This window comes from Phoenix dactylifera, chromosome 1 (genome assembly GCF_051530095.1).
Source record: "Phoenix dactylifera cultivar Ajwa chromosome 1, Ajwa_hap1_PhDact_Kaust_v1.1, whole genome shotgun sequence".
NCBI lineage: Eukaryota > Viridiplantae > Streptophyta > Magnoliopsida > Arecales > Arecaceae > Phoenix > Phoenix dactylifera.
Genome location: NC_143190.1, coordinates 1,880,248 through 1,905,443, shown reverse-complemented (window position 1 = coordinate 1,905,443; position 25,196 = coordinate 1,880,248). Strand labels below are relative to the sequence as shown.

Here is a 25,196-nt window from a genome sequence, read left to right as displayed (position 1 = left end):
ATAATAATTGGTGAAAGAGACCAATGCACATATAGCCAAGAAAGATGAGAGCTTGACGGTACCGCTTCATGGCTTCACGTTTCTGAACGTCTAGATCAAAGGAGCAGAGAAAGCGACATGCATTGAAAGATAAAAAGCCGGGAGTTACGGACGGATCTAGCCGATATGGGACCACATTTTACATACGCTTAGAGAGCAACGTAAACCGAAAAAAGACGTGGAGATGTGGAACTCCACGTATTGTTCCTCTACCAAGAATCCCAATCTTTTTCATTAATCTCTCAGCAGATATAATTTAGAGCTTGTTTTTAAAAATCTCAATAGATATGACATAGAAATCGAGACAGAAATGGCATTTGATAGCCCATATATTTTTAATTGTTTAAAAAATATTTTTAAATTTCTAGGAATTGACAACTAAAAACAAACATGACCACATTACCACCTCAGTATTCACCACCATTACCAACTCTCTCTCTCTCTCTCTCTCTCTCTCTCTCTCTCCACCTCTCCCCCCATTTTTTTTTTCAATTCATGTGATAATACTAATTCAGTAGATAAAGGATAGGCCTAAACAGGTAGCAGTCACCACAATGTGAAACCCTAGGAAATGGAGAAGGGAAGAACGAGTGGGCTTTGCGATGCGCCACAAAATTTCACAATTTTTCATTTCCTTCCCACACTTTTCAAGCATTCAGAAGTGGATTATATCTAACATACTGGTGTCTGTCCGAAAAAGTACAGAATAAAAGGTAACAACGTTAGAAACACTACAAATTGCTTGGTTATCACCGTTGAAGAACCATCCTCCAGCTTTTATACATTGATGGGAATCTACTGAAAGAAGGGCGTTATCAATACTGACAAAAAACAAATATAGGCTGCCGAAAATTGGGTTACTCGGCGTCATCTACTGCAAAGTCAGGTTCAGGAGGCTTTTGTAATTTCACCAATTCTCTTACACTCTTGCTCCGGAGTCTATGAACTCCGCGAAGAGCATTGGCTGCGAATCGAGATGCATAGAGGGTTGCTCCAAGGCTAGAACTACCAGTCATCTGATCACCTACTCCTGCCATTTCTTCCTTACGCCGGAGTTCTGCCATCTTCCTCTTTGAGTAGCGTCGCCATGCTGCTTGGATAAAGCAGGCTGCCCATGTCCTCCACTGTTGCGAATAGAAGCGAAATGTGTGTTGAACCTGTCTGCTGTGAAGCCGTCTGAACTGGCTAGCCACAAACTTTAATTCATCAGCAACTAAAGCAAAAGCTTCCACTTCTGTCAAAGCTTTTACAGTCCTGGTGGAAGATGGGAGATTGGAGCCAGATTTGGGATCCAGAGCCCAGGTTAACAATTCCTCACCGCAGAAATCCGCTTCTTTCAGCAAACCTCGATTGAAAAAGCCACTTCTTCCACCATCAGTAGTAACGCTCTCCAAGCGGCCGCGAATGATGAAAAGCATCTCATCCACAGGTTCACCTTCCCTTACAATATAAGTATTTTCTGTATACAGGCTTGGTTTCAGCCGTCCGCAAATTGCATCCAGCAACCTCTCATCCATGTTCTCAAACAGAGGGACCTACCAACCAGGACAAAGGACCCGAGGTTATAGACCTTTAAAGAAGTTAGCAGCAAAAGAAAATTAGAGAGAGGAATTTATATTATCACTTAGCTGAAGGATAGAATAACAAGAAAAAGTATCGCTTACTCTTTTCACTAAAGCTAAACAAAGATGGCGCTTAATGTCCCTCCTAAGGTCCTTGGGCAGGCTCTGAACCAAGCTTTCTTCATCCACCCCTTGTGTCTCCAACCATTTATATTGATCATATCGTCTAACACGCTCCCTAAGATCATGTGGCAGCAAGCGGTGATGCATCCACTGCTCTGAGTCACGCCTTTTGACTCTCATCTCTTCAAGCCGTAACGTCAGAGACTGGAGATAAGTCTGAAATGAAGTGCAGAGATGATCAGAAGAAGAAGAGAAAGGGCAGAGAATGTCTGTTGTACTAAAAGAAGTTGACAGACCATGTTTTCTTTTCAGATCTTAACCAATGCCAGTGCGGCACTATAAAGCATCAAAATACCTGCATGTTGCCAATAAGGAGTGCAAAGAGAATGAGTCCAAGAATAGCTAGTGCTATAGAAAAGATAACCTCTCCAGGAAAAGTACTTGTTTGTAGTCCTTGGCCAAGGGTACTGTTGCAAGCATTACAGCAGAAGTTAAAACAAGTTAGCACAATATAGGTCAGTTTTAGACAAATTCTGCATGCTGAATGTAATATATAAACCCCATACTGAAGTTATCCATCTCATTCTGCAAACATAAAACACTATATGACATTTTCTAAATGCGAGTGCATATTTTATTTCTATGCAAATCCCTAACTTATGTGATCACAAAACCAAATAAAAATGGAAGGCTGATTTCAGGTAGTGAAGTGGTTAACAAGGAGAGGAAGATGTTGCAAATGAAATCATAAAGGTTAACAGGATACATAAAGCCGACCCCAAATGCATAAGATACTGCATGTTGGTTTTTTGTATGACTTCAAGCAGGTGAAACATATGAATAAGTTGTAGATGCAATGTCAAATGTAATAGCAAGCATCAAAAAGCAGGTCCCGACATGTCCTCTAATTTTACATGGTTTTTTGGTTAGCCATTGCGTATGACCTATTAAAAAGATTTCATTATGCTCAATAGAGCGGTTCATCCATCACACCGATCTGCAATTTCTGATAAAATTTGTTACCAGAGATGATAGAGCACGGCCAACCATGATCCTAAAATATTCTCTGACTCAACTCTGAGAGAGATTAGAAATCACTTTCTTCCTAACTCAACTCTGCAGAGATTAGAAATCACTCTCTTCCGGTCAACTTTGCATGTGCAGAAGTGAAGACCTTCCGCACCAGAAAAACTACCATATAGATCTCACAGACAAGAAGAATGGAAGGAAAGGTTGATGATCGACCTAAGGACAGAGACATGCAGTGACTCGAAGTCTACTATGCATTATGAATCATCATGGAATAACCTCAAAGATTAAATGGTGCAACAAACATCCACAGAACTGCAGAAACATTTGTTGCCTAAGGAGTTAAAAAGTGGAGGAAAAGGAAATATAGTACTAAATAATGATGTCAGTAAGGAGGAAAAATGGGTTGAGAAAAATGAAGAAAGATAAATTGGATTGGGAGAATAAAGCACCTAGTATGTTCCTTGCACCTCTAGTTTTGTTAAGATGCCTATGATCATGACCCCATGAGATTGCTGATGGACTCAAATGCAATTAAAACAAGGTTAGTCATTATCTGGCCAATAACAATGCCACGGTGGTCTAATCTGATTATAATGGTTCCAAAACAAACAATTGAGGCTGATATTACACCAAATATCACATTGATAGACAGGGAATCAGCACAAGAATCTCAAAAACTACAACAAGAATAATTACAAATAAGCAAGTGGCACCTGTGTACATAACATCCTTCAACTATCCATGACAAATAATAGGGCAGATTTGACTCTAAAGCTGAGACAATGTTTGGAGAGCTTTCAAGTTCCAAGTTAAGGAAGTTTAGTTCAGCCAAACCAACAAGTTAGGACAACAGTAACTACCTGGGAAATGATTGCGGGGGAGCTGAACTCATTTAGCAGCATATGATACTCTAAAATACATTAGGAGAAAAATGGGAAGAGATAATGAGGCGCACTAAGACGGGTTAATGTATAATCAGATCTTCTATGTTGAAAATACTACCTCTTATGCAGTCATTGGCAAAAATAAGGCTAATGAGCCTTTAAAGTTGATAGTATGAACATACTATGTCCAAATAGCGTATGGCCTCACAGTTTTGCATTATATAACAGACAATAGAATTTGTTGTCGCAAAAAGCTTAGAAAACTTGCTTGTTTAACCCAAACAAATCCAATTGGTGGATGGACAGATAGTCCATGCCATAAAACAAATCAAATTAAAGGCTCAACTACAACTGCAACTATGAAATGCTAATCATTTTCTATGGAAGTAATAGCAAAAGAAGGGGCTTACCTCAGGTTTTGCAGACCCCACCATAAACAATAAAAAAACTTCGAAACGAATTTATATGATGAAACAATTCCAGATGTCAAGGCCAGCTTATAGATTCCAAAATTAAATGGTGGATTATCATCATCCAATGAACATTGCTTGTCAGTAAATTCCTGACTAACATTCTTCCATTTGGCAAAAGATTCCGAATCCTCGCTGCCACAATACAAGTACAATGCATCACACCCTCCAAAATTCTTACAAGCTAAACGCCAGCAATCATTTTCACGTTCCACGGCTAAATAGTACCAGAAAGCACCAACTATCTGCAAATACAACAATATTATAATAATATTAATAACAAAATTATTGTAATAATATTAATAACAATAACGGCATAAGTATCAATAATGTCACTTGGCACATAAGCGGACACCTAAGACCCAAGAGCATTTTTATTATCAGACAATTTATAGTTACAAAGAAAAAATCCTTTGAATGTAGTTTTTTGTCTGCATGGGGCAGTTCCACGAGTATATACGTCAAAGTTTGCCGTCTCGGTACCGAATTCTGTACCAGTGTCACACTAAGACAACGTCAGTACAATATGGTACGGAATTTTTTGGCGTACCGAGTGTCGGTATGTCACTTGTACCGAGTACCGGTACCAATTTAGTACAGTATGGTATGTCTCGTACCGTCCCGTTTGGGCCGATACAACGCACATTGATATGAGTATATGCTAACCTTAAAATATACATTTGTGCAAACATGAGATGTGAATGCACATGCTCATATTCAGATATGATGAATTATTTTTTTTTTAAGAGTCAATATGATGAATTCTTTGATGACAAGTAATTCAAACAGAAACAAAAATGGAAAAATAATTTAAAAAACCTAAAGCCAATTTTTAGGACTTTTTTATGTTCTTAATAAAGAGGGACATATTTCGTTCCATATAAATGCAAGTAATAGAAATAAGTTAATTATTATTTATTATATAAGTGAAAACTGAAATGAATAATACACAGAATACCCTGCATGTCTGTTCTGTTCATTTTGTGTATATTGATGATGAAGTCCATTATAAAATGATACTGCCCATACATCTTTGCTCAATCCAGTAGAACTGTGGCTTCAGATTTTGCCCAAGGTTATTTAGCTTTAGGCAAAATGTACGAAACTTATTTCCTAAAGATTCAATATGTTTCAGAAGTTTCTGGCAAACAAATACAGTTTCCTTTGGAATAATAATAATAATAATAATCACCACAATGAAGTTATTTGTTGTGGTCTCACAAAGCAGCCTCCACCATGCCCCCGCCCCCCCAAAAAAAGAAAAAACGAAAAAGAAAAAGAACAAAACGATGCAAGAGGACAGGAGAAAGAAGGGAATATGGTCATTTTCCTATTCTTTTAAACAATGATCAGTTTGGGCCTCCTAAATGGACTAAAAGTCTTACTTTGGGTAAGAAGGCAAACCCTGATCAACTAAAGAAGCTCTTAGGGGTGTGATGCTGCTAAAGAATAAGTCCCATATTACCTTAGGACTTTCGAACGGTGATCATAGGATAATAATTAGGCTGGGCAGCCCTATATGTTTGCGTACAAATTGGAGAGCCATTCAACTGACCAGCTCCTCTTGAGAATTACCTTTTTGAGGAGTCCCAAGTCAGAAGGATTGTGAATAAGAGATCTTACATTCAATCAAAGATATCAGAGGATGAGAGTTCTCTGGCCATTATTGGGATTTCTTATGCTGTTAGAAGGCTTTAGAAAAAAAAATCACCTGTCATTATCCATATTGGTCTTGACAGCCGGCTATTTTATGGGGCCCTGAAGCTGCCGACCCTAATAACCACCACTCTACCTTATCTAATCCAAAGGTTTAGCTGCTGTATTGCATCGGTCTGTACTGTATAGAATGTAATATGATGGGCATGTACAGGCATAACATAAATGAATGTACCTCTGCATTCTGTGTATCAATCTGTGACAATGCATGATAGATATACATGCACCAGCATGAACCAATAAAGACAAACATGTACCCATTTCTCATCTTATAGCTACCACTTGGCTAGCACTGATATGACATGGTAAGATATGATACTACAGTATTTCATACCATGACTAAGATGGGCACAACATTAAGTACCAAGGTTTGTCGTACTAGTCAATATCGTGGTGTACCGGTCAGTAAGGAACATACCGGTACCGAACCGGTATGCTATACCGTATCATAACAACACTCGATACGCCAAGCTATACCATACCAAACCGCATACCAACATTGTAATAGAATGGGTTCAGTATAGGGTCCGGTACAGAGATGGTGAACCTTGTTAAGTATTTTAATAATTGAAGTGGTAAGGGCCCAGAATAATTTTGTTTGGTGTTTTCTTTAATTTTTTTTAACATATATATCAGCCTATAAGTTAATAAGTAGGACATATTTTTCCATCTTTCTATTAGTTGATTAAGAATTAAGAATTGAAGGCTTCTACTTTCTTGTGGTGTCATTCTAAAATCTTCAAAGCCCAGTTATGAGACCTAGAGTGGTGCAAAGCCACTAAGTATTACCTAATTTTTCACCTTTTCTCTATTTGTTATTTTTCTTGATATCTATGTCAAAGTCTTCTTTTCTGATTTTTTTTTAATCCTTAAAAGTTTAAAACACTAAACCTAGCCTGCCATTCTTTTGACCTGAAACCCTGATCTTTCAAGAATTAATCCAAACCACCCAATGCTTATTTCCCACCTCTTCACCCCTATTGTCCCCCAATTTTATAGAAGTCAGCAGAATACCTAAAGTTTAAATATTACAAATGCCTGGTAAAAACTAACCTTGCTGGTTCACTTGGAACAAATTCAGACCTTAGCCCTAAAAGACAGCAATACAGAAATCTGGTTCCAGCCACATAATTTATTGAACCTTAGTTCCATATTCCTTAGGTTCATCCCCATCTCTGGCATCCATTTTTGAATAAAGATTCTAATTCAAATCAAAACTCAGATGAACTAAAGCTTTTTACACAATCAGGATTTTGATAACTTTATTTGCAGAAAATTATATTTTAGTCTCGGTTTTTTGGCTTTTTATCTTACTTCTATCAATTTTCATATTAACTTTCAAGGTTATTTTTCTAATGTTTTTGAGATCTGCATGAAATACGATTATAACCAACAAATCACATTTAGTTCTAGGTTAATTTAGCAGAGCTTTTTCAATCATTATTTCTACATTCCAAAGTACTTCCATGGAAATATAAATGTTACTATTTTGTGGAAACTTTTTTGTTAATTTTGTGATGCAATTAGTTTTGAGAAAATAGAGTTTTCAGTTGATTCAGCATCCTTTTTAAGGTCTTAATTGTGTAAATTAAAGTTTTGTGGTCCACTATAAGTTGGGAATCCTTTCATGGTAAATAAACAGACTGAGGTTGTCCAAGTGTCCTTAAGCATATCTCCATGGAGAATAATGTATTTTCTAGGACTTATGAAATATTTTGAATGAAGTAGCTCACTTTGGAGGATTTTTCCTTAATTTATGTCTCTGTTCTCTCTACACTTCATCTCATCCTCTATTTAATCCTATTTCTTCTCTTTTTCCTAGGGAGGCAACAGGATGGGTATGAGTCGGGTAGGCCATTACCCACACCCGCTCCACAATTGGGAACCACATACCCAGACCCACTCTATACCCACGCCATACCCGCCTCAAAGTGGGGTTAGAAGGGTAGAGTTAGATGGGGCGGCTTGGGACGGTCAGGGTGGGTAAAACTGAAAAATCATTTTTTGCATACAAATCAAACAAATAAAAAAAAGAATATAAAAACTCAATACTTCACGTAACATTAAACAAAATAAGAGTCAAGGACATTGAACATAACAAACCAAATTTTTAATAATAATAAAAACAAGAAATAGAAATATTGTTCTTTAGGAGGTGAAATATCTCTTAAACTAGGAAGAGCAATCAACTAGAAAAACGAACAACTAAGCATACATTTTATTGCTTTTTACATTATTAATCTTTCTCATGATCGATCATAATAATTTCTTTTCCATTATCATCATAATCATCAAGGCTTATACATAATCGAATCAAGTTCAAGGCAAGCCAGGTTCGCCAAATCGGTACTGGAGGGATTAACAACAAGCGACTGGTTCAACATGGAATGGGTCTGTACTGTGCCGTTCCGAGGCGTGCCAACACAAGAAGAGTTGGTGAGAGGGAGAGAGGGAAAAGGAGAGAGAAGGAAGAGAGATAGAGGGAGAGAGAGAGAAGGGGAGAGGGAGAGGGAGAGGGAGAGGGAGGAAGGAAAGGGGAGAGAGAGGCCAAGAGGGAGGGCTCGAAAGCGCTCATCAAAATAGCGATCCTCTGTTTCATTTCGAAATAGGGATCTGCTTTTTTCTTTTGCAAATTTCGAACTGAAATTGGCAAATAGTTTCAAAATCGGCCAAAAAAAAATATGGAATCCCCTGTTTCATTCCATGTATCAGTGAGGACTTTCAAACCCTCTCTTCCTCCCTCTCCCTCCTCTCCCTCTCCCTCTCTCTCTCTTCCTCTCTCTCATTCTCCCTCTCCCTCCGTTTCGAACCAAGGAATGAATCATGAAGGTAATCAACCGGTCTAGTTCGATATGCCTCAAACTAGCTGGTTCGGCTCGGTTCAGCGGACCTTGGAGGCAGATATTGCCATTATCTGCATCCACCCCAGATCCACTGCAGATTTTAGAATGAAGACCCATCCTTGTCCTAATTATAAACAGGTTGGGTAAAACCCACTCTATTAGGGTCAGGTCCGGTCGAGTCAGACGCTTGATGGGGCAGAGTATATTACCACCCCTACTTTTCCCTTCTATTCTCTTTCTCACTATCCCAACTGACATTAAAAAAAAAAAAAGGAACATTCAGAACTGTTCAGATTCAAAATTCACTTCTGCATGTGTATATTTTATTTGCAGTATCAAATGCTCATGGGCTGCATTGAGTTTCCCGCAACCTATAGGTTCAGCAATCAGCACTTTCCTAAACCCTATTAGATCCTAGCTCCAAAAGCTTATTCTACATTAGCATGCATTCATCATCAATTGCAACAAAAAAGGAAATGCTTATGGAGTCCATGTAAGGGCATGTAGGACCATAGCTTTTTATGGGTGACCGTCTGGTTTATAGATGGGCCATTGGATGCCTAGGTGACCTTTGTGTGGAAGATCACATATGCAAATATATACACATGTACAAGTGCATGTCTATCTATATTTAATTACATATATACATACATGCATATATGTGTGCATGGGAGCAAGGAGAGGACTTCACTATCAAATTCAATGACAGTGGTTGCAAATGAAAATCTACATTGTTGGATATGATATGCATAGTTTAAGATACCTACAAACAAAAAAAATATCATTTAATTTCGAGATCTATTGTCTATTCAGAGTGTGGGCATTTTATGGTAACTGCAAAGGTAGGCAAAGGTTATCCAATATCATATGAATTTTTGTTTGTGGGCATTTTAGGCTAGATCACATCCAAATGTTAGATTCTAGAGGTGGGTGTAAAGTCCACTCTTACGCCCTATCTGTATTCGAACTGCACCCTACATACATCAATGCAAAAATACACGTGTACGTTTATAAATACACATATGTCCACATACATAAAATCTATTAAAGACATATGGTACGTCTATGCCTATAAACAGTATAAGCGTGCCTACACACACTCTGCATGTTTATCTGAATGAGAATATGGATATAGGAATTGTTTCTTTTAATTTCTTTTAATAAATAACACATAATTAAATTAATAACAAGTGGGATACATCAGATTGGAGATCAATGAAATATTTAAGTGTAGCAAAACGAGGTAGGGCAAAAAGATTGACTGCTAAGAAAGTGGCACAAAATCTTTCATTCAAAACCCTAACTTCATGCTTATACTACTTTTTAAGCTCAGATATCAATGATATGTTCTATTACTTCTAATAACTTCTATTTATGTTTAATGTATATTTGAATATATTTTGTAAGTTTTTTAGTTTTCTATGTTGACCATTTATGTCTTTACGCATGTCAAATTGATAATTTATTGAAATACATTGAAAAACTACAGCAATTTTGTCTGCTAATTAAGCAATTGCCTTGCCCCTTGGTCAATTACCTAAAAAGTAGGCTACGTCCATTGCTTGAGCTTGCCTATCCGGAATGACAACAATATGTTCGACCATGCCCTCCATCGGATATTAGGGATGACCAAATTCTACTTCAACTGTTGTGGCATTGAATCCTTTTGACTTGACTTGTATTTTCTTTACTGTTTTGAGACCAATTAGGAATTCTTAGGTCTAGGATTATGTTTACTAGCTATGCTATTCTGAAGAAGCTTATTACAAAAACTATGCCTAATTTTTTTTTTTTAAGTCTTTCATGGTTGACTGCAACTTGGGACTTTGAAGAACCATAACTTTTGATGTTTTAGTTCCCTGAAGCAGTACCTTGCTTTCAGGGTCCATAATAAGATAAAGTGCTAGTTGATTCATGGTAGTTCACTATGATCAAGTTTATCATGTTAAAAAATTGTGGTCTACCTTGATTCATTGGGCTGTTCTTGAAATGATTGTTCTTGATGACAAGGATTACGTAAATTAAATTTATCATCTATTTTGCTTCTAGGTGTCATTCAAAACCCTTTCAAAGGGTCATGCATTATAATTAATAAGTTAGGCTGTAATTAAGTAAATAGCCTATTTCTCTCTGATAAAAACCTACTGGTGACTAGCTTGCTTATCTGGTCCCACTCCAACAACTCAAAATATTGGCTTATGCAACTCCGTCAGAGTACCACAATTATGATAATGTGAGATGCTGAACTCTTCCTAAATTCGAGTGATAAGATGCTTCTAATTCTCAATGCTTGTTTTGCAATATAATTGAAAAGGGGATGCTTCAGTTAAGCAAGCAAGACCATGTCATCTGTAAAGGGTAGGTTTGCAGATAAAGATAAGATCCATCATATGTCAATAAATTTTTCTAAACTAGCTCCAAAACTAATATCAAGTTATCAACCCTCTATATTAATGCCAACTTCATGGTAAAGGCAACTCCTGACAGGAGAATAGCTTGCCATGAATAGTGGAAGGTTAGCAGATATGTAGAAGATGCATTTTGCTGATTACCAATTTAAGTGCATACAATCAAGGGGCAACATTCCATGGCTACCTGTTACTCAAAATGGGTCTAGATGAGGTGGGAAGGAGGCATGGTTCTATATGGAGAATCGCACTAACTTCTGAGGCACAGATATGTTCAAGAAACTCAAACATAAGCCCAATCATACAAGAATCAACAAGATAAATCCATGGCCATGTTTCATCTATTATTCCATACTGGGATTGGAGGAGATTCTGGGCCATTTTACACATCACCTCCAAAAAATATTTTACATTGAACCTCCACACATAAACATATTTTATAGTGAACTCCCATACATGACATAAAAAAGTCATCATGAATCAGAAAGTCTACCGATCTAATTTGTACTTACATGACTAGCAAGCATATACCACAGCAGATAGTATGCAGCACCGGCCCAAGCCGTTTCAGCAAAGACGCCAGCTGTCCTTTTTAACTCTGATGTTAATGGGACAATCCGGAAGAATCTGGGAAGAAGTTGAAGCATGACAATAGTAAGCAATGCATTTTTTGCAGTCATCACATCTGGACCTTTTAAAGTACTCAGGAATTTCCAAACTATAATCTGCAGAAGATTATATAACTAGTATTAGTCTAGAAAAATTATCAAAAAGAAAAAAATATATAATGATGTTAAAAGCTCAATTAAATAAAGTGTGTGAGCATTTTAAAAAACTCTAGAATCCACTAAAACCTATTAAAATTCTCCACAAATTGAAGCTATTATTGTGGTTAAATGTCACAATAGAACTACAATAAAATGCAAGGATTGTAATACCAGGTGTGTGGGCCCTGAATCCGCCAGTGTGTACTGCACCAGCCCTCAGCTGGCAAAGAGAAGCCGGTACAGCCTGGAATAAGCCAAACCAACATGCCCTATATTGAGGCATATCAACTCCATATCAATCCCTTAACACTCAGCACTTTTTATTTTAGTTATTTTTTTGGTGCACTTGTACAAAATTGTATCAAGGCATGTGACCCCATATAGGATCATATCATGGCCAAGGGACAGAACCAGGGTTCCACTCACAGGGGGTGGGAGTGGGAGTTACCTAGAAGAAAATTATTATATTGCATAAATGCATATACATAAGGTACATATATTGTACATTAATATATTATATGGTACATTTAACAACTAAAAGTTTTGATCTTTTACTCTATTGTTTTTTCTTTACTTTTAATCTTTACCTTTAAAATGCTATTCAGTTTAATGATATCAGATCGAATTGGAAATTATAGACATGAAAGGAAAAAAAATAAAAATATGATAACAGACTAATAAGTGTGATCAGTTGTCAGCAAAAGGTCTCATCCTATATGTATGGACACAAACTATTTTCATGATCTTAAAAAAAGCATATTGTTGGAGGAACTCCCACCTTTCTCCAGAAAGACATCGAAAGCTTTGAGAAATAAATGGGATCAGATCTGTAGCCTCTAATTGGTAGTTATATAACATGCAATAAAGAAAGAGTCCCAAGATTTAGACTCCTAACATGAAGTAAAGAGTTTTCATTTTCTGATCATGAGATCTTAGACTCTGTCATTTTTTGAAAGAAAGCTCCCATAATTTAACATTTGCAGGAGTCCAGATGCTATGGAAGCCACAGTTGGTGGGGTGGGGGGCAGGCTTGGTCCCCCAACTCCGATATTTTTGTTAGTATGCACCTATCTATCTATTTTTGTTAGTATTTATCTATTTCAGACTAACATGGCTCTGCCCTTTGACCATAGTGCATGGGAATCAATATAGTGTCAGTACTCAAGGTTGAATCCTCACTATGAAGTAAAATATGTCATAACATAACCAATTCCTCTATGGTATTCTTTTTATATGTAAACTCACTTCTAAAACATTGCATCTGACACAAATCTACTTTTGATGGCATAGGGCAGTAGGGCTAATTACTCTAATATGAGTATATTTTCTGCTCTGACCAAAGAATGCATTTGTATTACCCAATCGCGTATGAGGCATTTTGTCATTTTTCAGTAGGCCAATGAAAATGTAATGCGGACTAACCAAGCCTCCTAACACATATTATCTGTAACATAATGTTGCAAGACAATATCAGAAAGAGAGAGCTTTTAGTTTGAATTTGGTGTCACTTATTGGAACTTGGAAATAATGGGAGTCTACTACATCATCCAAATTGCATCAACAACACTCTTACATCTAAAAGTACAGCCTAATGGCTTGAAAATCAGTCAGATAGATTTGTTATGTGTGAGTTATACATAAGTCACAGGAATTTCACATGAGGTTGTTAAAGTACTTGAAAATTAGTAATAGTCACAATAAGTAGTTTTTTTAATTCATTAAATTAGGATTAACCAAGAAGGAAACCAACAATATAGGCATGCCAACCAACACAGATCATTCTGATTCTGACCATACATTAGCACAATGTTAGAAGTTACTCCTATTCATGCATTTTCAGGTACTCCACAAGCACCCAGTCTGCATCAATATACACATAAAATAAAATAATCACTAGTTGGTAGTCAGTTGGATAGATGGCAATGAATAATTAAGCCTTTTCTTTCTATAATAGGTAAAAACAAGGGGAAATGAATGGGCAGAACACTCAGACAATATAGTAATTTGCACAATGGCAATCTTCAGGTACTTCACAAATACTTCTTGTTCAAAGATGATTGGCTCAAGTTTTATATACGCATAACCAAAACAAAAAATCAAGTTTGTGTTTCAATATGTCTGTTTGGTTTGATTTCTAAGATTGAGATGGGTGCAACTTGCTACATAAAACCCATGCTTAGATTGCACTGCTAACAACTAGACATCTATGTTTCATGATAAGTGATCTCTCTTATGCATGATAAGTGATCTCTCTTACGCAAGATTCATTTTAGGCATAAAAATCAGCATCAACTAAAACATGATGTCAAAAATGAAAATCAATTGTAAAATGTACTTCATTTAATTCAAACCACAAGCTAATGCCATACAGATGGGACAAGGCATGTAGTTAATGTTACATAAAATGAGTTACATAATGCAAATAGTTTTCCAAATATAACTTCTCAGTTCTTTTATTACAGGTAGAGCACCAAAGTTACGCAAGAGGTTCAGATGCCCATGGATGACAAAGCACTGGTCACAGAACTGCTGGACGGGTTAGAAAACATAGTACCAAGAGATTGAAATTTTTCTTGTATAATTTTGACTGATTTATAAATTGAGCTGCTGATCCAGAGTTCCCAGTGGAAAGAATCCAAACCATGCTTAAGCAAAACCCTTATGGATCAAAAAAATATAGACTGTGGAGTAGGTCAAGTAGGTTGTTTGGCCTGATTACAGTTCCCCATGCAAGACTTCAAATGTAGAAGACTGTAATAGGCAAATGATTTAAAATTTAAAGCAGTTTCTGACGCGAAAAGAAATAGGGGAAATTTGATTAAAAAAATGAAACAAATGGGACAACTACGCAAAGATCAGATTGGTCATTATGCTAAACATTTAAAAGGAAATATATAACCAAACTTATTGAGCAAAGTGCATCCCAGATGACCACATCACCAACAGTTGCTTTACAAGCCTAAAAGCATTTCTCAAAAAATTTAAAAGGTTAAAAATAGAGGCAAGGTTGTTTAGCTTAAACTAACAAGGCATAAGCCTCAAGGCACTTCAAAGCATAACGCACAAAAAATTAATTCAATTAATTATAGATAACATAATGACACTAGGAGTATCACTCATGGGTTGATCCAAACCATCAATTAACTTCCATCAAGGATCAAGAGCTTAAGGCGTCAAGCATAGGCTAGAACCTTAAAATATTATAGAGAATAGAGATGAGGAAATGCAATGAGTGTACATCTTTCCTGAAGGCATAATAGTTATTTTAACAATTGATGACGTTATAACCTAAATTGTATAATTTTAATCTTGAAAGGATATGCAGAAATAAAGAGTTGTATGCCTCTTTCTTGCCCTAAAGGTCATTGTAACGGGTATATTTTAATTTATCAATGCAAAGCCTTACCAAGCGATCCCAAGGTGGAAGCCTGAGGCTGTTTTTCACCGGCTCACTCAAGGCGTAAGCTTTTAAGCCTCAAGGCTAGCTTTTCAAAATCATGGTCATCAATAACAATCACCTTTAGTCCACAGTTGGTGACTTTAACCAAAAGGATAAAAGAATATATTTTAACTAATGAAAGCCTTTCTAAAATACATATAACATGGCACATCAAGAATGTAAGTAACATTGGACAGATACTAACACCCATATGAACATTGATCCTTGTAGAATTCATTTAGAAACTGTTTAACGAGGAATCATGATTTAATAGGAAATAATCCCAAAATCCTATCAATCAATTGTTAGATAAATAGTACCTTCTTATACTGTTTTGTTACCTCTAACTATTGCATTGTAACATATTGCATTGTAACATATTGAAGAACATGAAGTTTATTTTAAGTAACCCTGGACACATATTTCTGACACGTGCATCCTTAGATTTTTTTTTTCTTATCAAACCAATTCATCCTTAAGGATGTTTCTTTTATATGTTCATGTTGTTTCGTCATAATCGATGAGAGATGCTTTAAAGATATTACTTTTCATTTCATCATCCAAGCCTTTCCCCAAATGGGTTGGCTATGAAGCATAATCCATGTCAAGCAGGCCCCTGCATCACAAAAATTGAGTAGATTAAAGTGGCTTCAACCATCCAAGATTTGAAGAAAAATTCCGTGCCGAGACAGCTTTAGGCAAGAAAATGGTGGACCATGAAACCTAGAAGACAAGTTCACAGGTTGGGAAGGCTATCATAGCAGTTATAGTATAAGCTCATGCGAGCAGAGAACCGCCTTCTAAACTTCCTATAGACATTTTCTAGAAATACCAGGCATTTTTCATTAGTATGCAAAGGAATCAAGGAGTCCTATACAAAGATTATCATACCAAATACACGCATATATTATTATAACACCTTTTTTTCTCATATAAATATATCTTCTTAACAAAGAGTGATAAAAGTCATGAGCTATTATGTATGGTTCGCAGTATAGCTGTACGATAAACTAAGACTAATTCTTCAACAGCTACAAAGTTTCTGTTCATGATATTCTCTGTAAAGGTTCTGTAAGTAGATTGTAAGCAATGCATTCATCATCTCAATGAAACCAGGAATTTAATTAGATCTAAGTATCGGTAGCCAAATGTCACTATGTTACGAAAAAGGTTATTCTTAGGTGAATCAACAAAGTGCAGATTCTAATCAATCAGGTTGATGCTAATATTTTTAGTTAGCAAAGATCACAGAACTTACAAATATTGTCAAGTAAAATATAAATAATAGAAATTCCATGCAAAATAGCTAAAAAGCATTGAATTTTTACAATCTGCAAAACCAGTCTGAGATGAATTTCCTTTTCAAGAAAACGGCAGGAATGCCACCTTCCAGGCTTGAACCCAGAACCACTACACACAATTCACAAAATACTTACTGCTGGCATATTTTCTAGTAATGAATGAACAGAAGAGGCTTGTTCTTTAAGCCAGATCTAATGATTTGTCCAAGAAAAGCACACATCTGTAAAAAAAATACAGAATTTTTATAAGGGTAAGTAGTTTGTTAGTCAGTTTGTTTACTGATAACAAACAGAGGGCGATGTATGAATCTGACATCTAATCATGAATGGTCCACAAGTGGTCAATGCCAGAACTTTCAGATTTTCCAGAGAATAACTATTAAAGTTGTAAGATATTTTCTGGATAAGTAACAATGGCAGCAAACAATGGCATATAAGGTTTCAAATGCAATATTTGCACATGTAAGTATCATCAGAATCTAAGACGAAGAATTCTAAAAGCAAATCAAATACAGGCACAAAAGTTGGGAAACAGAAAATTGAATATGAAGAGTTGTACGGCTTCTAAGAAATGATAGAAATACCCAAAACAAAACATATGCCTCAAACCTGTGGAAGTGGTAGAACTGCAAGAAAGTCAATGGTGAAGTAGCGTCTCAAATACCGCTGAGCTATTTGTGCGGGGTCAATCACAAGTTCACCTCTGCCAAAAACCCGAGATGATGGAGCAATATAAGCAGTACGAAATTGAAGAGCCATCCGAAGAAGGTAGAAAGCATCATTGAGTGTCCGCAATGTGGTTGTTGTGATTGCCAACTTTCTATCTAGACCAATGCAAACTGCTGCTTCATCAACTACAGGAAGATAAAAAAATAATGGATCCAATGCTACAGCAATAATACATGATACGACAAAAAGCCTGTTCATTCTCAGAAGAAATTTATCTTGAGGATCAAATATCTTTTTCTCAGAAACTTTAAGATCTTCTGGAAAAACTGCCCTAGAAACACCAAATCCTATAGATCGACCAATTGATTTAAGTCGTTCGGATCCCCTTCTCATTCCTCCCTTGAAGGATTTTGATGGGTTTTTTGATCCAGGGCGAAATCCCTCAATGTTGAAACCACACTTGTTCATTCTGCCAGTATCAGAAGCAAAAGATAGCCTAGGACTTGACTCCTCCAGCCTACAACACAAACACATAGCATACACCAAATTTAAATGTCAGTTCACAAAGTAAAAAAGGAGTCGCTTGCATCTTCAATAACAGAATCCTGTGATTATATTGACTGAAAGAAAAGTTCTATCAACAAAGTATTACATTAACGGAAGTTGTTTGCAGTAGTACAATAATTAGTGTAGATATTGCAATTTAGCTTGTTGGGGCAATAAATCATGAACAATTATCATCTCTCTCTCTCTCTCTCTCTCTCTCTCTCTCTCTCTCTCTCTCTCTGTGCGCGCGCGCGCGCGCCTGTGTGTCTGTGTGCCTTTATTTGCCTCAACCACTTTACATGTTTCATCTGTCTTGAACTCTCTCCTCTGGATAAACCTTAGGGTATAGTTCCCCTGGATTATTGATGCAGCAGCATACATCTATCATAAATCAAAGTATAGACTCCCGAAAAAAAACAGAGATAGAGACAGAGATCCTGTATATAATTTTTTTCTGATTACTAACGCTATATCCTCTATGAACTTTTGAGAATTAGAAACCAAGAAGAGAATGTGGAAAATGTAATAAAGTTCTCAGTAATCATGCTGCACCTACAGATGTGAATACATGAACAACACCAACACATGGCTTGACTGTGCTGCTCGCCTTCATGTGCAGGTCTCCCCAAGTAAACCGTATGGGACCCACTTGGCAGAAGCTTTGCTAAACTATTAATACATGTTAATATGGTATGGTTCCATACTCTGGCTTGATGGCTAATTTGTTATTATTATGCATCATCAAACAAAACCTCCGATTTCAGTCATATTTCTAAGATCATGATATGTTCTCTCTGCTGGTTTTCCAATATTCTTATGTTTCCCAATGTTTTACAAATGACAGATCACTGCATCCCTAGAACTAAAAAAAGATTAAGTTAATAAGCTGAACCACTTTTCTAGAAGGTGTTACCCATCAGCATCAACTCAATAACTTTCACAAGATTACAGAAATTGTCAGATTACCTAAATTTCTTGTTATCTACAGCTCACAAGTTCCAACTATTTAATTAATTTTATTAAGCCTCAATTTGAAAATTTTCTTGACCCCAAAGAACTATTAATCGTATTGAAGAAATGAGGATGTGGGAAACTGGGAGTGCAGACACTAGGCCCTCAGCAAATTGACAAGATGATAAAAAATATAGAACTCAATCAAGTGCTATAAGTAAAAATATGGTTCAAACCAAGGTCTGCAATACCAATTCAAATTGCCCGATTTGGAGCATACCAAACTAAATCATGTAGAACTAGGTCCATATGCAGGTTCACTTCGGGGCGGAGCCGGAATTAGTTCGTTCCACGCGGTTTGAAGTTTGGACCAATTCTGTCCCAACTCTTCTAGGCCTAACGATATTTAATATAAAATCCCCCACCTCATGAGTCCCGATCTCCCTCTCTCATTTTCTTATCTTCAAAACCCTTCCCCTCCATTCCGATGCTATCGCCGCTGCCGGCCCTGAGTAGCTTCTCTGTCGATAGCCCCTGCCAATCTTCCTCACCAAATGCCTTCATCAATCACCCTCACCAAATGCTCTCACCAATCACTCCACAGATCTCCCTCCTCTTCCTTCCTCTCCCTCTTGATAAAGGTGTCAACAGCTTACCAGCGGACTATGTATCAAAACAAAACAGTACGTACCAACCCAGTTCCTATCTAGTGCAACACCCAATACTGTTTTGAGAACCTTAGTTCAACTTCATTGCATTTTAGCCATAATGATTAGAACAAGTAAAAGGCCAACTCCACAATCATGTAATTATCAAATAAATAGATTTCATTTATTATTTTTTAATTGACCAAGAGTGACCTATGCTTACAAGAAACTTAATCATCAAAAATTCCTAGCCTTAGAAGGGCATTCACCAAATCTATTAAGTCCTAATTTTGATGTTGATGTTGTATGAATAAAAATGTGCTGACAACAGAATCTAAAGAACTAGAAAACTTTTACATATAAAATAAGCAAAAAAATGGTTATATTAACAGTATATCCTGCATATGCAAATTTAACTATGTCTTGTCCGCTCATATACTAATACAAGTTCACCTAAATGTAATCTAACAGGTGTCTATACTAATCCAATTCACAATTCAAGACAGATCAGGCTTAAGAGTATAATGACCAACCTCACCTAAAAAGGCTAGCTCAAAGGTGTTATTTGAGATCCTTAGGCCTATATAACTGCCCAAGATCTTTCCAATATATAGACAATATGGGACTAAAAACATGCCTATACAGGTTATCGCATATTTCCCCCATTTAAATCCTAGCATCTTCACCATTATAAAGGTTCAAATCTTTTAAATCTAACCACAAACACCATGATTGATCCCTTAGTCAATCCCAAAAGGGCATGTATTGCCAAGGTTGGAAGAACCGGTATCAACATGCTTGCTAGCCGACGACTAGTACAGTACAACATCGGTCTATACCGTACGAAACCACGACATACACAAAATCATGGGGAGGGAGAGGGAGAGGGATGAAGAGGAAGGAGACGGAGAGGGAGAGAGGGGAGAGGAAGGAAGGGCATGGAAGAGGGAGAGGGAGAGGAAGAGAAAGAGCAAGGAGAATTCGGCAATGCAAGGCGTTGATCGTGGACTGCTTGAAGGAGGAATATGAAAATGGGCTGATGGAGCTTTGCACACCCAATAAGGGATTCAAGTAAAACGGGCGCGGTTTGAAGCTCCTAGGGGTAGTTCTCCATTCTTCACGATCGGGGGAATGGGAAAGCTAGGGTTTTGAGCTCGACGGTGGGAAAATCGACTGGTTCTCGAACACCATAGCTAGGGTTTCGAGAGAGGGAGGGAGAGGGAGGAGACTTCCCAGAGACATCGGCGACAAAGCGAATGAGACACTCTCGAGTCTCAAACGATCATAAGGAGGGGGCACTCTCGAGTCTCAAACGATCAAATGAAGGTGGGGAAGAACCATCGAAGTGATCGAACCATCAAATGGAGTCCTTTTATAGGCAAACTAATGTGTGATGTTGAGCTATTCTGTCAGGGCGTTGGTTCGGTTCAGTACCAGCCAAACCATCCGATTCGGGTCAATTCGGCAATCCACATGTACTGTACTGTCCCTTTAGTCCACATGGACCATGAGCAGGGTTGGCTCACATACTATAATAGTAACTTACAACCTCATCCCAAAAGACTAGCCATAAGGTAATATTTGGGATCCTTGACCCTATTTAAGTACTCAAGATCTTTCCAACATATATAGCCAATGTAAGAGTGAACACATGCCCGTGTGGGTCCTTACAGAGAGTTTAAATTTCAAATACTAGCTGCATGCATGAGTCTTCATGAAGAAATCTATTAGGTACTCAATAGACTAGAAACAAGAAATGTGAATAGAGGTGGTAGATGTAGCGGTTGTCTATCTTAGCATGTCTAATCTAAGGGAGATAATGGCCGAAATAAATTGGCATTTTTGAATGCAATAGTTAAACAAAAGGAAAGGAAATGATGCCAAAAAAACATCAGAATCGTGAGTCAATAGATCATTTCAAACTAGTTTAAAGAACATATCTTTGCACTCAAATTGATGAGTGAATTATAATGGAGGATATAGAAATCATCGTAGAACATGATTCAGGCACCTTCATTTCGATCAACGAAGACCAAAGCTTCAAAGAAGAAGACAAAAGAGTACGAAGTAGATGACGGTCCTTAGAAGATATCAAAGAATGTACATAAGTGCCCACTAGTAAAAACATGGTATGTAATACCACACCGAACGACCCAATCGATCGGCATTGTATCGTACCAACCACGAACCAGGATAGTTCATGGTCTCAATATGAAATTGTGCCTAAACCGGTACGAACTGGTCCTTACTAGGCTGAACCGCCTGAAATCACTTAGTTTCAAGCGATGCAGACAAGTAAGGGCCCTATACTGGTTCGAGGCCTCAATGATGGAGGGAGAAAGGACCTAAAGCCCCTTTCTCCCACTAGTTCAAGGTAAGAGAGGAGCAAAGGAGAAAGAGAGTGAGACAATGGAAGGGTGAGCAAGAGGTCTAATCTAGATTTTCCTCTCTTCCCTTTTTTCTTTTTTATTTACATCTTATAAATGGGCAGAAATTGCAAATTGTGGGGCCATAATGTCAAAAATTTGTATTTTGGCATAATTTCGTGATATATCATAGATGTTAGGTAGATCCATGTAATGATATAATTTTTTTGATTATATATATATTTTTTATTTTATTAAAGATATATTTTTGCATAAAAATTAATTAAAAAAAAGCAGAAGTTAGATTCAAAGATTAGTATCGTGCTCAAGGTCTAGCATGCCTATCTAATATAAATAGACTACCAGGATCCTAGGTGGGCATAATACCAAGCTTGGAGTCAAGTTCTAGAGCCCGACTATGAATGTGACTCAAACATATATAAGGAATATCGACACTCGACATGTATTTGAACAGATACGTGTATGGTGCATTTCTAATTTTTAATATAAGTAATTAAATATTTTACATTTTCAATGCTGTACTTAGTTAATTTAACATGTATTATATCGCCATACCATCCTTTGAGCATGCAACGTATAAAATTAAAGTATATTACATTTAAACATCAAAAACAAACTCACAAAACCCTATTTTCCACTCAAAACTAAATAAAGAAATCTTTAAACCTTGAAAATAAGAAACAAAAAAATTGGTCTCATGGTACACTACCTGTATCATACCATATTGGTCTCCTACCTGTATGTAGTTAAATGATGAGACTGTGAACTATGGTTAAAAAAGCAAGCCACCCAAATAAACTAGATCTCCACAATACGTGATACTATGCTGGGAAATGATAATAAGACACACATGATAAGAATACTAGGTCATATTCTAAAGAACTCGACAACATTTAGATTAGTAAAACTAATCCAAATTAAACTCTATTAGCATATCTTCATGTGTCTATAAATTAAAACAATTGATCAAGATGAGGGTGTAGAATTGTTGAAAGAGGTAGGGGAAAGCAACCTTTAAAACCTAATGTCCTTCAACTCATACTAACAAAATTGGTGCACCAAGTAATGGGGAAAGGGTCATCATTAATGTAGATCACCCTATTGAGGTACATCAAAAGAACCGCCATATTGTGTGAACATTCTCAGGTGACAAAAGTATAATCACAAAAATCTCCACATAGCTAGCATCAAAGATGGTTTCAAAAGAGCTGCAACCAAAGAATCATCATTACCAAAAAATCATATCATTAAAAAAGGAGGGCTAGTCACAAGGCTCCCGCTATTGCAAGGTCTAGAAAGGGTCGGATATACACAGCCAAGGTAGGAGGAATCGATTGAACCGATGTAACAGTAAAGACCCGGCCTCTCTCCACTAGCGCCCGCGCCCTGGCCTCTCTCCTTTTTTTTCTTTTCTTTTTTTTCCCTTCTCCTCCTCTCCTTCCCGAACTCTCTCCTCCTCTCTTCTCCTCTCTTTCCCTCTTCTCCCGCGAGCAAAGAAGGGGCCGGAACCGCACCGGAGAATGGGTGATCCTCGTCAGCCCGAGGGAGGAGCTAGGCTTCTTCTTCTCTTCTTCTTCTCCTCTCTCTTCTTCTTCCTCTTCTTCTTCTTTCTTCCTCTTCTTTCCTCTTCTTCTTCCCTAGTGCCGGTACCGGGCTTGTACCGATGCGAACCGCACCGGCTCGCACCAGTACGGGCAAGGAACCGTTCGTTTCCAACCCCAAAGGGGTCGGAACCGAATTCTGTGGGTATACCATACCAGTGCCGGCCAACACCGGTACGGTACAGGCTGAACCGGTCCATATACACAGCCTTACCCCATGTGTGGAGAGGCTCTTTATATGTTTCGAACCCATAACCTCTAAATCATAAAGTAGCAACTTTACCATTTCACCAAGGCTCTTCTATTAACCAAAAAAATCATAATCATATGATTAACAAAAAGTAAAATCATTAACATACGTAATTACCACCATGCTGCATGAGGATTATCAAGTGAATAGATAATCGTAATGATCACACCAAAGGAAGCATCAAGGTGGAGAGGTTAAGGTAATCATACTCGGCATGAAGAGCCCATTTAAGAGCATAAACAGCATAACGAAAGTGAAACAAACGACGAGAACATGAAAAAAACAAAGAGGGCCCATGTGGACATTCCATGAAAGCATTATTTACATATACGTAATAAATGTAGCCACATAGGAAGACAATTACAATCAACCATGGCAAGTTATGTACACCACAAGGGCAAAGGTATTGTTGCTCCATGCAACCATACATGGTTCCTTGCAATTGACCAACCCATTTCAGTAAATATCAATTTAGTAGATCCCGTTGCAAGTTTTGGAAAACTTTCTTCCTCAAAGAAGAAGAAAAGCCATGTGTGGAGGTCTCTTGAAGGGTTTGGAGTTGCTTGGCAATGGCAGTTTGAACAGAATATTATATTGCCTCACGAAAAGACTAAGATTCCTAATGGACATGAAAAATTACAATAAAGAAACAGAACTGTAGAGCATGGAGGTTTTCAATAAGAGAAGGCAAGAAGGTGGAATGCCAACACTTAACGTATTTTATATAGCAACGGAATGAAGTAAAACAAGTCTGTTACAGAACCGCATGAACTCCCCTATTGCAGTGCACAAATTTTGTGAGAACTCTCTCTTCCTGCCTTGCAAGGGTGTTGCAACCAACTCTGTTGCAAACTTGCACAGTAGCAGTATAATCACCCATATGCAAGCTTGGGCCAAAGATGGAGTACACCAAAAGTAAGGATGGGCATGGACAAGGCCAGAGCCCAACAAGCTCAAACTACTATAAAACCAAAATTCAACTAGGATGGTGGCTCATGAGCTGGGAACTAATCTCGAAAATGTGGCACATAAAAGATGGGATCAATTATTGAGTCAAAGGACTACTTTAGTATTATGATTAACCCAAACTATATTATGCACATATAACCATGTACATAAATATACATAAAAACATACACAAGCACATACATATATGGACAAATATATATGTGTTTGTGCAGGTGTCCACACATGCTTTGCAGTACTAGTGTTGGTACGCATAGTGGTATCATGCTAGTGAAGTATCAGTACAGGGTGATTCATGGAACCCACTCTTGCTACACCCCTTATACTGAGTATCAAATAGCTATTGGCATGGTAAGGTATGCCCGGTACAGTGTGGTATAGTTTGGCACAGCAAACTATGTCTATACATGCATGCATGCATATATACATATATGTATATGCACAAGTGTGTCCATGTTTGCGTATACACATAAAATGTATACATATTAATTATTAACTAGTAACTTTTAACTATTAAGTTTTATGCTAGATATTAAAATAGTATTTCAGAATATTATAATTCTTATGATTATAGCTGGTGATTTTCATTGAATAA

The 25,196-nt window shown here is 37.3% G+C and overlaps 1 protein-coding gene across 8 annotated transcripts in view; it reads right to left on the bottom strand.

The window, feature by feature from the left end:
• Positions 1–683: 683 nt before the first annotated feature.
• The window catches only part of LOC103705736 (putative cyclic nucleotide-gated ion channel 6), a 30,637-nt gene continuing 6,124 nt past the window's right edge, over positions 684–25,196 (bottom strand). For all 8 annotated transcript variants that reach the window (XM_008789577.5, XM_008789578.5, XM_089929019.1 and 5 more), the window contains 6 exons: positions 17,194–17,770; positions 11,590–11,802; positions 4,051–4,355; positions 2,080–2,191; positions 1,704–1,940; positions 684–1,574 (listed from right to left, as the gene is read on the bottom strand). In XM_008789577.5, coding sequence (XP_008787799.3) covers positions 897–1,574; positions 1,704–1,940; positions 2,080–2,191; positions 4,051–4,355; positions 11,590–11,802; positions 17,194–17,770 — 2,122 coding nt within the window. In that variant the 3' untranslated portion in view covers positions 684–896. The remainder of the gene's footprint in view (positions 1,575–1,703; positions 1,941–2,079; positions 2,192–4,050; positions 4,356–11,589; positions 11,803–17,193; positions 17,771–25,196) is intronic.